Source organism: Benincasa hispida, chromosome 7 (assembly GCF_027475165.1).
Source record: "Benincasa hispida cultivar pf3 chromosome 7, pf3_genome.v1.1, whole genome shotgun sequence".
Taxonomy (NCBI): domain Eukaryota; kingdom Viridiplantae; phylum Streptophyta; class Magnoliopsida; order Cucurbitales; family Cucurbitaceae; genus Benincasa; species Benincasa hispida.
Genome location: NC_143484.1, coordinates 10,403,523 through 10,421,229, shown reverse-complemented (window position 1 = coordinate 10,421,229; position 17,707 = coordinate 10,403,523). Strand labels below are relative to the sequence as shown.

The 17,707-nt window shown below is 35.2% G+C and overlaps 1 protein-coding gene across 8 annotated transcripts; it reads left to right on the top strand.

Moving 5' to 3' along the window:
- The first annotated feature begins 1,213 nt into the window (after positions 1 to 1,213).
- LOC150034905 (DNA-(apurinic or apyrimidinic site) endonuclease, chloroplastic-like) lies at positions 1,214 to 6,390 on the top strand. 8 transcript variants are annotated; one of them, XR_016530951.1, is made up of 7 exons: positions 1,214 to 1,730; positions 3,402 to 3,543; positions 3,649 to 3,754; positions 3,845 to 3,924; positions 4,846 to 5,346; positions 5,897 to 6,027; positions 6,113 to 6,390. XR_016530951.1 is itself a non-coding variant. In XM_090315922.1 (7 exons), the coding sequence occupies exons 2-5, from the start codon at positions 3,466 to 3,468 to the stop codon at positions 5,253 to 5,255; spliced, it is 342 nt and encodes a 113-aa protein (XP_090172048.1). In that variant the 5' UTR covers positions 1,216 to 1,730; positions 3,410 to 3,465; the 3' UTR covers positions 5,256 to 5,346; positions 5,897 to 6,027; positions 6,113 to 6,390. The 8 variants fall into 8 exon arrangements, 6 of the variants coding, with proteins under 6 accessions (XP_090172048.1, XP_090172047.1, XP_090172050.1 ...); XR_016530950.1 differs by having other exon boundaries at positions 1,215 to 1,730; positions 5,164 to 5,346; XM_090315922.1 differs by having other exon boundaries at positions 1,216 to 1,730; positions 3,410 to 3,543; positions 3,649 to 3,740; positions 5,164 to 5,346.
- Positions 6,391 to 17,707: the final 11,317 nt, after the last annotated feature.

Here is a 17,707-nt window from a genome sequence, read left to right as displayed (position 1 = left end):
CCTGAGCGATCTTCCTACATCTCTTCCCTTCTCTCGCTCCGCCTTCTTAAAAATAAAGGAAACTATGAACAAGGCTAAACTATGAACAAAAACTTGCTGAACTAGCTGAACCCCTTTTCTGAAGGTTGCCTTTGGTATTTATAGAGCTTTGGGGTGAAAGGCGGCTTCTCTCTTATGATTGCACAGATGGGATGGCTTTACTTCTCTAACTGATGTGCCGAATATTTGTCACCGAAAAGCTAAGTGTACTTGTTATCGTTAGTGGCTTGTCAACTTAATTCGGATTCGACCGTCATTAGCTTTTTGTCCCATCGTGATTAATTATGCTTTTCACCCGGATGCGCCCACCAAGTTGCGCTGGCTCTATGCAGCAATCCTTCTTGAGCAGATGTTTGCGAGCACAAATCACCGCAAAGCCTTGCGGTAATGCTACGCTCGACCATTGATTTCTTGTGATTGTGCTTTCCGCCTTATATAAATGCATATTTTGCATAAAAATACAAAAATTAACTGTTTCTATATGATGAACGCATGCGACCGCAATGTTATGAACTTAATGCTTTTTGGATGCAATCTAACATATTTTATCAACGCAAACCTTCATTGTTTAAAAACTTAGCATTGTAATAACGTGCATTTCCGCCCGTTATCAAGCTACACGATTGTGTTGCATGATTGTTTAGGAAATGTTGAACGATCGTTTAGGAAAAGATTTACGATTGTTTAGTTAAATCGTTAGGTGGACGATCGTTTAGGCGGAGAAGCAACTATCGTATAGGCTCTCGAGCGATCGTTCCATGAAATCTTTTGGGCGGAAGAATGAATATCGATTGCACGATCCAAAATGAAAACTTTTTTCATTTTTAACTCATCGGTTACCATAACTGATGCTGCCCACTACCCACGTCCGAACGTGGAAAAAAGGAATAATTATCATATAATTAATCAATCAATTAATTAATAAATATAATCATATTATATTTATATTCTATAATTTGATATCACATATCTACTATAGTCTTTCACTACAAGAATTTTGGGCTTTAATGTCGGTTGGAAAAAGTGAAATCGGGTGTATAATTTCGGTTGAAAAAAAATGAGTCTTTAATGTTGGTTTTGAACCGACATTAAAGATAGGCTACAATGTCGGTTTAAAGCCGACATTAAAGATTCACCCTAAATTTTTTAAATAAAATATAAAAATGTGATATTAAAATCAAACAAACCTTAGCCTCTTTCATCTCTCTCTCTTTCTCTCCCCCTTCTCCATCGTCTCTCCCCTTTCTCCACCGTCCCTCCCCGTGGTGTAACGGTGACTTCTCTGCCTCCATCTTCTTCCCCTCCCCCTTGCAGCCGGCAATCACACTGCCCCCTTCTCAGTATTGTTCAGCACCGACTACACAGCGCAACCCACAAGTTGCGACGGTGACCGCTGGCAACTTGTCTTTGCGCATTAGACCCATGCATTCTTGTGCGTTTCCTTGCTCCATGATCGACGATGGAGCTAGCCTGCGATGTGAACACGAACTTCGAACAAGTTTCGTGGCACCGTTTCTTCTCAATCTGATACTCCAACGTGGGCAATAAGTTGTGCATCACGTTCTTGATAACTGGGTGTCTTGCAACAACATTTTTTTACTTGGGGATACTACCCACACTCCGATTGGCTTCAAATCAGTTTACCCATAACATTTTTGGACACTAAACAACGAAGATTAGATCTTGATTCGGTAAGGATTATTTCTTTACTTTCCTTTTTGAAATAGATTTAAGTATTCAAATGTTATTCTGAACTCTTGGAACTCATTTGTTGTCGTGTTGAGTAAATTTCTAAGTATTCGATTAATGTACAACAAGGGCGAACACATTTCGGACTAGTTCAAACTTGATTAATGTGTCTTAGATCAGTCTCTGAACCCTTTGTTTCTAACTGGTACCAATACTATTCTCCTCTTCTTCCCTTTCTTCTTTTCTAATATTGATCACCTCACCCGTTTTCACTGTTAGTTATATTTTAGTTGATAGCGTATTTTTTTTCTAATATTGAGTACCGTGGGTTGATAGCATATGCTTGTTTTTTTATTTTCACTTTGTTTTCACTGTTAGTTATATTTTAGTTCTAATAATGCAACTTCAGCTTTGTGATTATATTTAAATTCTCTGTTTCTTACGAAAAGGGGGAAAAAGAAGAAAAAAGCAAACACTCAATACTGAAAATTTTGTTACCATATTGAATTACTAGGTAAAGTTTGATTCATGGTGGGAAGGGGAACTTATTGAGTCTTATTGAGTCTTTTTCTAAAGTGTTAAATTAAAATATGTGTTGGAGTGCTTTGACTATCCTGTAGTTATGGTAGTCATAACTTAATTATTGTTTATGGTTTTCATTTATATTTATGTATTTGTTCAAATGAGTTTGATTGTTATTAGTCTTTTTTCTTAGTTTTGATAAGCTTACATGCTTAGGTTGATAAGTTTGTTTATGGCTTCCATTGAGTTGTTTATGTTTATAAGTTTTTAGTTTATGTTTATAATTTTGCCAAATGAAATTAATCTTTAGATTTCCCCTTTCTTATTTGATAGATGATTATTAAGAGTTCTCCTTTCTTATGCTAACTACTTGCGTTTGCTGGTTTTTGCACTCACTTCTTTTTGTAGATTTTGTGGTTTATTCTGATATTTGTTTGGATTGATGGAATTTTGAATTTTGCTTAGTTTTTGTTTAAATCGACATTAATGACCCGCTTAATTTATCCTCCAACTTTCTATTTTCCCTCCATTTTTTTCATTTCCCTCTTCACTCTCCCCCTATTTTCTTTTTCCTCTCATTCTCACACTTCCCTCTTACCCTACCTCTTGAGTTGTTTACCCATATATATATCTCAACACTCTCAAGTTCCTTCTGAGTTGGAATTTCTTCTTCTTCTTCTTCCCCTCTGCTCGTCTTTTCCGCTTCATTTCTCTGCTTCTGTAAATCTTGTTTTTCTTCCCTCAAAGTCTCACTGTAACGCATTTATCCCTCTGCATACTATTTTTCTATCTCATATTTGTCAATAAAGTCAGTTTTCCAATTGGGGTTTAGGAGTTTCCTTCATCCCTCCAGGTTTGCCCTTTCACCAAATTTCTTCTTCTCTCTCTCTCTTTTTTAATTTTGTTGTATCCATCTTTGTTCAATCTTTGTTCATAAGTTAAGGAAAAGTCAATCAAGTCTCTTCAATTTGAATGAAAGTTTGGCTCATTTCATATATGAAAAACAAGTGTTAAATTCTTGGGAAGAGTGAGCTCATTCTCTTGACTGAAATGCTCTCTGCATCTCCTAACTAGAATATGGTTTTGTTACTTGTACTAGTAGTATTTCAATTGACTCATTGTTCATCTGGACTAACCCGGACTCCCCTTAGCCTTGTAGTGAATCAGAGTAGGTTGAGAGTTGCAACATTGATACCTAATGTGCAAAGGAATGTAATGGCGTCGAATCAATCCTCTATAACATTATCCACACAGAATTCAGAGCCTGGCGGGACAAGGAGAGATATAAGTCTGGTAACAAATTTTGGAAGAGACTATTGTGAGATGGTTTTTGTTTGAGTATATTATGCTTCTCTTCTTTATTCGGATTTAGGGCTTTTACTCAACTTTTACATATAGGAAAATGACTGTAAAGCGGACATTCAAAGTTTTAAGGATGACCTGTCGAGAATTGAGGCTATGACGGTCCAAGAACTAAGAATGACATTGAGGTAATGACATTGAGGTAACAAGTGCATTCCAGTTCCATATGTGTAATAGTATAATAGATCTTTAGCTTACTTTCTTATTTATCATTTATGTTCACATTTTTCAGAAGCGTAGGTCTTCTGGCCAAAGGGCGTAAGCGTGAACTTGTAACTGCACTGCAATGCTTTATGGAGAATAAAACAGTTGGTACGCATTATCTGTCTACTACTTAACATGGCTAGAGATTGGATGTATTGACATGAAACAACAGTTGGTATCATTTATATTCATATAATCATATCTCCTCTTTTTGTTGTTGTTTTATTTATGAGGCTCAAGAAGAGAAGGGAAGGGGAAAATAGGACAAATATTTCTAGTCTAAATATTATGAATGGCTATGATGTATTGACATGAAACAACTGCTGAAATTTTATTAGTTGTGTCTATAGGAGATTGGATGGATATTACTGTCTAATAACTGTTTGGCAATGATCATTGGAGCTATTGGCTCTATTGAGAATTAATGTCTATGCCTTCAAAATTACGGAATGAAATATCTACCGGTTTTGTTTTCCAATCCATGTTGTACCGTCATTTTCTAAAAATTGATTGAAGAAATCATGAAACTTCTAGTCAAAACATTTTAGCATAGGATTTATTGTGAAATTCTATTAATCCAATCTTTGTAAGTTCCGTTCATTATTAATCTGAAAAGCGTTGTCAGAGTTCTGATATTAAAGGTTTAGGTGTCAATAGTTTGTTATGGATAAGCTCATTCTTATTATGAAATTGTATGGCAAGTTCTTCCAATTGATTTGTAACCTTTGGCCGAGTACTGATTTCAACACTATTAATGAAGTCATCTTATGTTGTTATTAGTTGCTTACTAAGGTAAGTCATCTTATGAGGTTTAAATTCTAATCTTCTTTTACGTATTGCTTGCTTGTTTTGATTTATTTTAAACGTTTTTTTTTTTAATATATACTGTTTGATTGTTTTTGGATCAATTTTTTGTTTGTTAACTCTGTAAAAGAATTGTAACTCATAAATTTCTCCTCCCTTCTTCTTCTTCTTCTTCTCCTTCTTCTTCTTCTTCTTCTTTTAATAATTTATTTCTTCGTCTTTTAGCATCCAAAAATTAGATCATTCATCAATAATGTCATATCTATTCCACTTGAGGATATTGAAGAACCTCTAAAAGGTTTCATTTGGGAATTTGATAAGGTGATTCTGAAACTGCTAAATTAGCCTCAAGCTTTTCTTCTTCAAGATCTTGAAAAAGAAGATTCTCTCATCTATTCATATCAACTCTTGAGATCTATCTGTTTTTCTTGAAAGAATATGTTTAAATTGGCTATTTCCTATTTTTTCTTCTTGTGTATGAGCTAAGAAAGAAAGATTACTACAATAATGTCATCTTTTGTTGTTTCTTCTTCAATATTTAAGACACCTTTGGAAGAGACATGGAAGGCATTATCATCGTTCACATGTCTCGCCACACGTGCCGCCAGGTTCGTTCTACCCTATACTTTTCATAATGTTGTTTGTGTGTTTTTTAGGTGTTTGGAAGGGGTGGGGAGGAGATGGATTTCTTGCAACAGTAAGGGATTCACGTAAAAATTGTTCCTAGTAAGTGCATTTTTGAATGCTTGCAGTTTTAAGCACAATTTGTAAGTGTTTTCAAGTGACTCTAATGATATGGAAATTCCTATTTAAGAAATTATAGTGTGTTTATTTCTCTTTGGACCATATTGGATTAGAATGTAACACCCGCTTATGACTCATGGGTACTATTTATTTGTACTTTAGATTTGATTCAAGGTGCTTGAGTTTGTGGGTTGCACTATGGTAGTTTGTGGGTTATTCATGCACTATGGTAGTTTTTGTGACAACTTTTGAGATTTGAAGTACATTGTGAGCTAAATTTGCTTATTGATGTATGTGTTCTTGAATATTAATTTTTTGGGAATTCTGATAGTTCTGTTGAGAACAAGTGGTAGTGAAATATTTTTGGGAGTGTGTTTCTTTGAACAGGTTCAAGGTAAATTTTTGGTTTTGTTGTGGTAGCATCGTTATGTTGTCGAAAATTTTGAGAAGGAAGATTCTTGAAAAAGGAGTAAAGATTTTGAAAAAGAAGATTCTCTCATTTATTCAACTATTGAGTTTTCTTGTTTTGCAGGTGCAACAAAGGAGTAAAGATTTGGTATCGCAACCTCTTTATGCTTTTTCTTGGGGAACTCTAGATCCAACACATTCACTACTAGAATTTTGCCTTGAATGTACCATTTATGCACATTCCCAATAAATACGGTTAGTTGAATATGAATTCTGGTCATATTTTCATTTTCAATCCTTTGTCTTAAACCTTTTTTGTTTGTGATCCTTTCAACAACAGTGGTCAGACAAAGATGCCTATAACTAGACACTGCTGAAGCTGGAGGGATCTGTTCAAGAAGAATTATGAAGGGATCCATACTTACCAAGTGGAGAGGGACAATAAACTCATAGTATTTGTAAAATCATAATGTTTGTATTACTTGTAATTTGTGTTTTCAAGGCCTGAATTATTGTACGACCTTTTAAATTATAATTTTATAGCAGAATTTGTGGATTAAATGTAATAGATTTACAATCCATACATGAATAATATGTCATAGCCACAATGTTCGATGATGATGTGTCATGTTATACTTTTTAACCAAAAAATGGATTCGACAACGAAAATTAAAGAAAACGGACATATTTCAGCTTCAATGTGGTTTAGAATTGAAAAAAAAAAAAAAAAAAACACAGGCATTAATGTCGTCTGGAAATTTCACGGGAGGTCTTTAAAGTCGTTGTAACCGACATTAAAGACCTTTGATGTCGGTTGAAAATTTCACTGAAGGTCTTTAATGTCGGTTACAACCGACATTGAAGGCTGTGTTATTAAAGCCCTTTAATGTCGGTTTAAAATTGACATTAAAGGCAACCGACATTAAAGGGCTTTAATAACACTATTTTTAATGTAAGTTGTCAACTGACTTTAAAGCCCTTTAATGTTGATTTAAAACGACATTAAAGCTCGAATTTCTTCTAGTGTTTTCTCCTCTATTTGATATAAATCATATTTATATCTAATTATCTCCAAAATAATGTATCTCATACATTTAGCCAATTATATCATATATAATCGAATTTCCTCTTGTCAATTTAAACATTTCAAATTAACCCAAATACTGGTTCTTCACTTTATCCAAGCTACCTAGGGGACCTAATGGACCTGTGGCTCGAAGCTCCAACTGTACGTGAATAGCTGACTAAACTCTTTAGACACGAGATCCACAATCCGTTAACTGTCAGGCATTCCACTAAAGACCAATAGTTGAACTCTTCTTACAAGAGATATATTTCTGTGTCCATCGGATATAACCAATCATAAGTACGATGACTCTTCACAGATGCTCGTAAGTACAGCTGGGTCAATTTACCGTTTTGCCCCTGTAGTTACATCTCACTCCTTAAGTACCACTGATTCCTCTAATGAACAATACAACATAGTCCAACTATGTGTGGACACCTCTCGGGCTAGAAAAAGGTGTGGGCTAGGAGAAGGTGTGTGGCACCATATCGTTCAAGCCCCGAAATCAGCCCTTAAGGGAGCCATCAATCTACTTACCCCTGCCTCGGGGAAAGAGTAAATTCCATCTTGTGTAGCTGAGTTCCTAGCTCCTAAATCAGACGAATCCCCAAAATAGTAGGTTTGAATCGGCGACTTGGCCACTCGTACCCATACAAATCAAAGGACTGCCCTCAATGGTAGGAGTTCCCAACTCACTCAGGATTGAGGTCATGTTACCTCGGCCATCCTAGTGAAGTGAAGTATCTGTATGAACGGTGTTATATAACGAGACGTTTACACTTTGTGGTCAGGTCTTATACAAACTCTTTGTATAGGACGCCCCCACTCGCATGTCCCCAACACGAATGATCAGGATCAGACCATCTGTGACAAGTCACAACACTTGTGACCATTCCACAAAGACCGACAGCTGCACTCTTTTCACCACATATATATTTCTGTGTCCATCAGATATAACCAGTTAACAGTACGATAACCTTTCACAGATGCTCGTAAGTACAACTGAGCCAATTTACACTTTTGCCTCTATAGTTACATCTAACTCTTTAAGTACCACTGATCCCTTTAATGAACAATATCTCATAGTCCTACTATGAGTGAACACCTCTCGGTCCATGAGAAGTGTGTGACGCCACATCGTTCAAGCCTCAGAATCAGCCCTTAAGGGAGTAATCTTTCTACATAACCCTGCTTTATGGAAGGAGTGAATTCCATCTTGTATAGCTGAGTTCCCATCTCCTAAATCAGAAGAATCCTCAAAGTGGTAGGTTTGAGTCGGCGATCTGACCACTCGCACCCATGCAAATCAAAGGACCCCACTTAAAGGCAGGAGTTCCCAACTCACTTAGGATTGAGGTCATGTTACCTATGGTCATCCTAGTGAAGTGAAGTCTCTGTCATGAACGACATTATATAATGAGACTATAACACTTCGTGGTTCGGTCTTATACAAACTCCTTTGTATAGGACGTCCCAGCTTGCATATCTCCACATGAATGATCAGAAGCAGACCATCACAACAATTGTAACTCTCTACAAAACGGGTCGCATCCGTAGTGTCACCAAGATAAGGTTTCCCTCCTTTATCCATATACTACGTTCCATTTTAGTTATCACTTAAGACATGATCCACCTGTATTTCTCCACATACATGCTTAATTTACAACGACAACTATGGATCTCAGTTTTTGGTTTGTGGTAAAGCAAATAAAGCATCCCATGTTTCATAGACAATAGTGAAGAAAATATCATATATTATTACATCACAAGCGTTTGTTCAATACCGTGTTTACAAACTACAGGACCCAACGAGAGTTTAGGGCATCAACCCCAACAAGCTACATTAGACGAAATTTACTCCTTCCCCAATGTCGGGGAAAGTAGATAAATTGCTCCTTTAAGAGCTGATTCTGGGGCTTAAACTATGTGGTGCCACACCTTCTTCTGGCTCGAGAGGGGTTTGGTCATAGTTGGACTATGACTTATTGTTTATTAGAGGAATCAGTGGTACTTAAGGAGTTAGATGTAACTACAGGAGCAAAACGATAATTTTGGCCCAGTTGTATATACGAGTAATTTGTGAAGGGTCATTAAACTATTGACTGGTTATATCCAATGGAGTATAGCTGTCGGTCTTTACTGGAGTGCCCGTAAGTTAATGGATGTTGAATAATTTAATTAGAGGAGTTTAATTAATTATTCAAGTAGAGTTGGAGCTTTAATCTATAGGTCCATAAGGTCCTCTCTGTAGCTCAATAGAGATTTAACAAGAATAAATTTTGGATTAATTAGAATTGTTTAAATTAATTGATGGAATTAATTATATGTGATATAATTAATTTTACTTAATTATATATGATATAATTACTACAATGTATTTGATACATTATTTCAGAGGAAATAAATATTTGAATTTGATTCATATATTAATTATGTGAATTGGATTCATATAATTAAATTTAATATGAATAGGATTTATATTAAATATCATGGATTGTTGAGAGAATGAAAACTATAGGTTATATTGTATTTGATACAATACAAAACTATAGGTTATGTGTTATTTTAGATAAAACATATAGTTTAACATATATTATATGATAAGGTAGTTATCATATAAATATATATTAAATATATATTTTTAAATAAATTATTTTAATTTATTTTTAAAAATGGTTTTAGGAGGGAGTTGTAACTCCTTTCCCCCTATGTCTCTCTGTTTAGTCCGTGTGTAGAAGAGTGGCTCTCCAAATTCTAAAAGAAAGAAGTTTTTCTTTGAAAAAACAAAATTCCTCTCAATTTTCTCCATTTCTTCCAAAAATCTAAGAGCCTACAACTCCTTAGTGATTCTCATTCCAAAAGAGAATGCAGGAGGTTCTTATTGTGATGGTGTTCATTTGGATTATTTTTTCATTCATGATTGTTCGTGACGAATCAAGAGAAGGGAATTGGATTTCCAGAAGAAAGGTTCTTCAAGCGTAAGTCTTCTCTCATCCTAATTCTCTCTTTTGCATTTATGTTTACATGTTGTAAATTTGTGATTATGCATAATGTTTGTATTTTGTAATTTTGATTCCGTGAAAATAAAACTTGGACCGATCCCCATGTTTCCCCTCAAGGACCTTCAAGGTTCCTTCAATTGGTATCAAAGCATGGTTTTGATTCCCTATTTTTATTGTTCTAGAATTTAATTTACAGTCATGATGGGCTTTGCATTCTGTATTCATATGATGAATTTGTATGGAATTTATTTTATACTTTCGGTATCCGATTTATTAGAAACGTAACATTCATAGAAAATTTGAACATCATAAGCTTTAAGCAAAGCACTTACTAAGCTTTCGCCATAAGAGCATTATTACAATTCAACATGAATGCTTCACAATTATAAACATGTAGTTTGCAATACTCTTTCGTTCAATCTTAACATGTGCTAGGATTAGCAAAACGCATTTAAATAACTTAAAACATCATTCTTAAGAAATGCCATGAACCCTTTAAAACATAAGTATAAACTTTAGTTGCTTAGAAAACACATGAATGCTAGCATGAAATTCATTTGGAATGCATGTTCCTTTCTATACATATTTTGAAAACATTTATTCACTCACGGATCTTTAGGCTTGATTTTTCCTAAGCTTGGTACGCCTCTCCAATGGACGTAGCTCCTACACATAAAAGAATTAAGATTTTATTTGCTACAATGGTCTCCCTACAATGGTCTCCCTTTTGAGACTACTCTTTTAACCAAGCTTATACTTAGCAAGAGGTTGCCTGTTCATCCAAAATTTCCAGATTCAACTTCTAGCGTCAATAACTTGAAAACTAGAACTCATTTTAAGAAAGTTCCTATTCCAAACATGTTTAGAATTTTTCTAACAATGTTACCTCAAAGTTTCAACATGAAACTCCTTGTGGATTAACCTGGTCCTTCAAATCTCTCCCGGAAGCCCTAAATCGCAACTCCTTACTTGAGCAAAGATTCTAGGTTTAATTTCCAAAATATGTAACTCGAACCTAGACCTTTACTTGCAAAAGTTCCTTCTACAAACTTACTTGAAATGGTGTTAACAATAATACCTTGAAATTTTGGCTTGAAAATCCAAGTGGTTCGGTCTATATCTATGATTCTTCGTTGAGTGCCGAAAACGCCCAAAAACAAACCTTCGACTCTTCCTTCCTTCTTTTGGCCCTATTTCCGGTGAGAACTCCCCTTCTAAAGGCTAGATTTCATAAACTAGACTCACAGAGCTTGCCAACGGTATCATGTTCGTCTGGTTTGCTCGGTCCAAAACGAGCTCTTGAAGTTCTCTTCCCTTTTTATACTATCATCCAACCCTTTTGCATGAAATCTCCTTAAGCCACCTCACCCACTAGTGGAGATTAAGGTCCGAGATTAATCCATGTATCTGGATAACTAAAAGAGAAGTTTAAAACTGAGTGTTTTGAGCAAACTCGATCCTCCCTGGAAAAACTTGATGGAGGAGGGTCATTACTCGATGGAAAATTCAATGGCTCTCTGTTGAATACTCGATGGGAAGGACTCGATACTCGATGGGATACTCGATGATGGATGGCTCACTCAATGCTCGTTCCTTACTCGATTGCTCATACTCGATGCATGACCCTTCCTCGCTTACACTCGACGCTTGACCTTCCTCGATCACTTATACTCGACGCTCGACCCTTCCTCAATCGGTTACACTTGACGCTCGACCCTTCGATGATCACTTATACTCGACGCTCGACATCATTTACTCGATGCTTGCCTTATGCTCACTCGATGCTCAGTCACCCCTCATCACGACCAACACTTAGCCAGAAATTCTCTTTGCAAGGCTAGATTAATAAGATCCGAGAGCTAAGTTTTCATACTTAAACATTTTCCTTCTTCAAACTTATCCTTTACCTCAAAATGCACAAATTCAATCTAACTTAAATATTTAAGCCCATCACTTTGCTTAAGTCAAACAATAAACATAATTACAAAGGGAAAGTAAAGTGTGGGTTTTACTGCCTGTATTTATGCATAAATATTGCGATCGTGTCTGTAATTTATTGTTTTTTAGTCACTCATGTTGTTCTGGGTGAGTTTCTGGAGAAAACGAAGTCCAAATTGGAGGAAAAACAAAAGTTTTCATGGCTGTATAGTATCTGGGTGATCACTGAGCGATTATTGGGCGATCGTTGGGTGATTGTTGGGCGATTGTTGTTGGGTGAGGCAAAAGATTGGATCTTTGGTCGATCGTTTCGTTTATAGGTTCGATTCGGTTCGAGCGGTTCAAGGCCCGATTCACTTGATTCAAACTGATTGACTCTTTATTTGTAATAGTTATTTTTGTTTATTAATTAAATTAATATAAGTTTTATATTGAATTTAGTTAATTGTTTAGGTGTCCAATCCTTGTCCAATAATTATTTTAAATTGTGAATTTGATATATGGTTTAATTTTATGACATAATGTATGCCATATAGAATAAACCCCACCATACATTATGCATATTTCATGCATCATTTATATTATAAATGTAATAATATATAGTTGCATGATTTTAGATTTATAGCATGCTCATGCATCATATAATATAGATGTTATAATATATGCGTGCATGCATTAATAACATATCCATGCATCATTTATATTATAAGAGTTATAATATATAGTATGTATGTATGGATGGTTGTATGTTATTAATTATTTCATTGCTTTATTATATAAGTGATATAAGTTTAGTAATGAAATGGAATTGCATGATGCATGACACTACTTTAGGTAATTTTATAAATATTATATTTTTACTAAGTGGATCAATGAATGCAATTGAATGATTTTAATTTATTTCATTTATTTTATAAAAGTTATAATTAAATGAAATTAGAAATTAAAATCAATAATTCAGTATTGCATGCAAATCTTAGGTTAAAATCATTTTCTAAAATAGTTTTAAAATATGATTCATATAGACCTAAGTTCATATTTATAATGAGATTAGAAATTAAGTTTAGTCTTTTAATCAGTTTAATAGGATTAAATTTGTCTTAATTAAAAGATTAAATTTATACAAAATGTATCTATAAGGGACCTTATGTCTAAGACTCGTTTTATCTAGACAGGAATATTTAAGTTGACGAAAACGTAACACCTTTACCTGGGAACTTACATGGAAAGGTGAATTAGATAGATTTGCTACAAGCATAAAATGGTTGATTAAGGTTTATTAAATTATTTAATAAACATTAATCAAAGTTGTTTATCTATCCAAAGTAAGTATTAATTTTGGGAAAATTTAAACAATCACTTAGTTAAAATCAGTAGCCGGATTTTCCTAAGTTAAGGTATAACAGTAAGTGGAAGGAAAATGGGGTATATGATACTTCATTTCACCTTTTCTCATTTCTCCTTAAAAGTTCACACCGTGAGATCTATACTCGGCCTCGAGACACCTTTGCTTATGTCCCCCTACGGATGGTGTTTGTATAGGTCAACATCAAGGTGAATGGAGAGAGTGTTTATAGTAAGTAGGAGTAGAAGGTGTGTCAACACATCCCATGGGCTCTCTCATTGGTTTGTAGTAAAGTTTCATGCTCAGTCTTGAGGCATCTTTGCTTGTGTGCCCTATAAATGGAATTTTCATGACTCTTTATTCAAAATCTATAAATTGATAGGGTTGGTTTAGTTTTTTCCCCAATCGGTTTTTCCCTATGGTTGGCTCATTGTGGCAGAACTTTAGAATCTAAAATGAGGGGTTACACTTACAAAAAAAGGTTAAGCGAGTTTAACAATTTATAGACCGAACAATTGTGATTGATAGTTACAGAAAGAAGGAGTTATTCTGTCTATTGGTTGAGATAGTCTCATTTATGTGAAGGGGCACCTGATCACTCTACAATGGCTTTTGTCCTGTCTCACTGAAATACCATTGCAAACTAGATGTCATTAGGGTGCATTAGATTATTTTGCTAAATTTGATTGGTTTTTGCAAATGGGTTAATGCATTGAATACTTATATAAATAAATTGTATGGTTTTAGCAAATTTCATTATAACTTTCGCAACATTTAATTTACTCGTTGCCAACAAACTTATCAGCGAAAACTATACAACATGGAAAAGCACAATCAACACAATACTAATCATCGATAACCTTCATTTTGTCCTTATAGAGGATTGTCTTCCTATTCCTCCTCAAAATGCTACTCGAAGCGTTCGAGAGGCATATGAGTGATGGACATGGGAAAATAAAAAGGCCCAAGCATATATCTTGGCAAGACTTTCAAAAGTCTTGGCCAAGAAGCTTGAGCCCATGCTCATTACTCGTGAGATCAAGGGGTCTATGAGGGGAAAGTTGGGACAACCGTCCGCACAGCTCAGGCATGACACTCTCAAATTCATATTCAATGCTCATATGCAAGAAGGGATATCTATTAGAGAACATGTTCTCAACATGATGGTCCACTTCAACGTGATAGAGATGAATGGGTCTGTCATTGATGAGGCCAGTCAGGTTAGCTTCATCTTGGAAACTTTACTTGAAAGTTTCCTACAATTTCGTAGCAATGCTGTTATGAACAGGATTGACTACAACCTGACCACCTTGCTCAATGAGCTACATAGATTCCAATCCTTGATGAAAAGCAAGTAATAAAAGGGTGAGGCAAATGTTGCTTCATCCTCCAAGAAGTTCTATAGAGGTTCAACCTCTAGAACTAAGTCTGTGTCTTCTTCTTCCAACACCAAAGAGTGGAAGAAGAAAAGGGTGGAAAGGGGAAAGCTAATCCACTAGCTGTTGCCCAGAGAGGCAAAAGGGCAAAGGCTACAAGGGAATCTGTTTCTATTGCAACCAACAGCGACATTGGAAGAGGAACGATCCCAGGTACTTGACAGAAAAGAAGAAAGCCAAGCAATGTAAATATGATTTACTTGTGTTGGAGACTTGTTTATGAAGGAAATCTAAACTGACATCCATGTGAGCGGAAATGGATCATTCCAATTTTCGTGGAGAAACATAAACAATTAAACTCTAAACGGAAATGAACAGATTATGCATAATTAGAAAATTACATCATGCTACTTAAAAATGAAGAGACAAGGGATAGAGTATGCTAACCTTTCAAGAACTCTTCTTCAAGTATCCCTCGATCGTTCAGCAAATTGTTTAATTAGCACATACTCAAATGCAACGATCAGAACTCGATCTCAACGAACGTCTGAATGAACCTCGATCCCAATTGAGTCCAACTCGATCCTCGAATAGAATTAGAACACCGCCACAATGGTTACCTTGGTATTCTTGGTGTGTGAATCTAGGATTTGTGGGCTCTATATGATTTTGGATTGAGGAAAGCAGGAGGTAGACGATCGAGTAAGTGGGAGATGAATGTTGTCTATCATATAGACGAAATACTCGATCGTTTAGTAAATAGAAGTCTATCGTATAGACTTTTCTACTCGATCGTGTAGCAACGATTAAACGAGTAACTATCATATAGTAAACTTGTAGCTCGATTGTGTATACTCTCTATACTATCGTTTAGTAAAACACTTTTACTTGATAGCCTTTTTGTGAGATTATTCTGAATCAATCATCATAATTTTGAAAAATTATTTTCCTTTTATCTCACAGTTACAATAAAACTTCTAATAACCTCCCACTCAATTTGGTTATTAGAGAAAAAGAATAATTAATTATCATATAATTAATATGTTATAATTAAATATAATAACCAACTTATCATACTATATTTATAACCTATAGTTTTAATATTTCATCATATGAAACATATAACTATGGTTATTTTTCTATTTTATGGTATTTAATATAAATCATATTTATTTTAATTCCTCCAATTAATATATATAATACATCATATCAATTATATCACATATAATTGAATTTTCTCTTGTTAATTTAAACACTTCAAATTAACCCAAAATCTTATTCTCAACTTGAAGCCATTGAGCTACTAAGGGGACCTCATGAACCTGTAGGTTGAAACTCCAGCGATACACGAATAACTGATTAAACTCTTTAATCACGTGATCTACCATCGGTTAACTGTTGGTCACTCCACTAAAGACCGACAACTGCACTCTTTGTACTACATATATATTTTTTTGTCCATATGATCAATCAATAGTGTGATGACCCTTCACAAATCGTTCGTAAGTACAACTGGGCCAATTCACCATTTTACCCTGTGTAATTACATCCAACTTCTTAAGTACCACTGATTCCTCCAATGAATAAAAAGTCATAGTCCTACTATTACTATGTCCTCTCGAGCCAGGAGAGGGTGTGGCCATTTTGTTCAAGACTCGGAATCAGCCCTTAAGGGAGCCATTTATCTACTTCCTCTACTTCAGGGAAGGAGTAAATTCCGTCTTGTGTAGCTGAGTTCCCAACTCCCCAATCAGACGAATCCCCATAATGGTAGGCTTGTTGAGTTGGCAATCTGGCCATTCTCTCCCATACAAATCAAAGGACTGCCCTCATAGGTAGGAGTTCCCAACTCACTTAGGATTAAGGTCATGTCACCTATGGTCATTTTAGTGAAATGTAAGTCTCAATTAACAACGGCGTTATATAAAGAGAGTAATCATCTCGTGGTCCGGTTTATACAAACTCTTTGTATAGGATACCCCCACTCGTATGTCTCCACATGAATGGTCAGGATCAAACCATTTGTAGCTACAACACTTGTAACATCTACAAAACGGGCCGTATCCGTAGTGTTATCAGGATAAGGTATCCCTCTTTTAACCATCTACTATAAACCATTTAGATTATTACTTAAGACATGATCTACTTGTATGTATCCACATACATGCTTAAGTTACATGAAATAACCATGGATCTTATTTATTGGATTTGAGTAAATATGTATCCCTCTTTTAACATTTATTTTATTAATAATAATATGTTTACAAAATGTTTACAAACTATGAGACCACTGGGAGAATTAGGACACCAATCCTAACAGTTTAGTGGAGAATGATGACTCTGTTTGGATAATTGATTCAGGCGCCACTAACCATGTTTGTTCTTCATTTCAGGGAATTAGTTCCTAGCGGCAACTGGTAGCTTGGGAGATGATGATGCGTGTTGGAACTGGACACATCGTCTCAATTGTGTCAGTGAGAGGACTTTGGCTTACTTCATATAATAAATATATTTTACTTGAAAATGTATTTGTTTTTCCTGGTTTAAAAAGGAATTTAATTTTTGTAAAGTGTTTGATTGAACAAACAATCCTGTAAATTTCTCTGTAAATAAAACGTTTATTTCTAAGAATGGTGTAGATATTTTTTATGCTAAGCTGAAACATAGTTTATAGGTGCTAAGATCATTAGCAACTAAAGTCGTAGGTCATGGAACAAAAGAGAAACAAGGGACCCTACGAAGACTTTGGGTTCAACTAAAGCTTCTGAATTATATTTAGGCAGGCCAAGCCCTTACCCTATGTTCTCTCCAGGTCGGGTCGGAGGCAAAGACTGAAAAATTTCATCATTCAGTAGTGGGGCAAAGACTGACAAATTTCATCATTCAGTGGTGGGGTGTTCATAGAAAAGAAGGCATCACCAAACGAATGGCAGATTTTGATGGAGTCTTGCTTTGATGCTGGGAAGATCCATAGATCTGTATAGAGTCTCGCTCATATATCTCGAGGAAGAGTACACCTAAATACTAAAATTTTTAAAACTGCGATAACCCAGAATAAAAGACTTAAAATTTCTTCTAAACAAAATTCCCAACTTTGGAACCTAAAATTAGGACACTTCTATTGGGTGTTATGTCCTAAAACTCGTGGTTTGGTAAACAATAAACTCATTCTGTTAGTCGATAAAGTTGTTACTGAATATATGAATTG

Coding starts and splice junctions, on each gene's coding strand:
- LOC150034905 (XM_090315922.1), top strand. CDS start 3,466: ATGGCGTCGAATCAATCCTCTATAACATTATCCACACAGAATTCAGAG. Junction 3,741..3,844: donor GAACTAAGAATGACATTGAG/GTAATGACATTG, acceptor CACATTTTTCAG/AAGCGTAGGTCTTCTGGCCA. Junction 3,925..5,163: donor TATGGAGAATAAAACAGTTG/GTACGCATTATC, acceptor TCAATATTTAAG/ACACCTTTGGAAGAGACATG.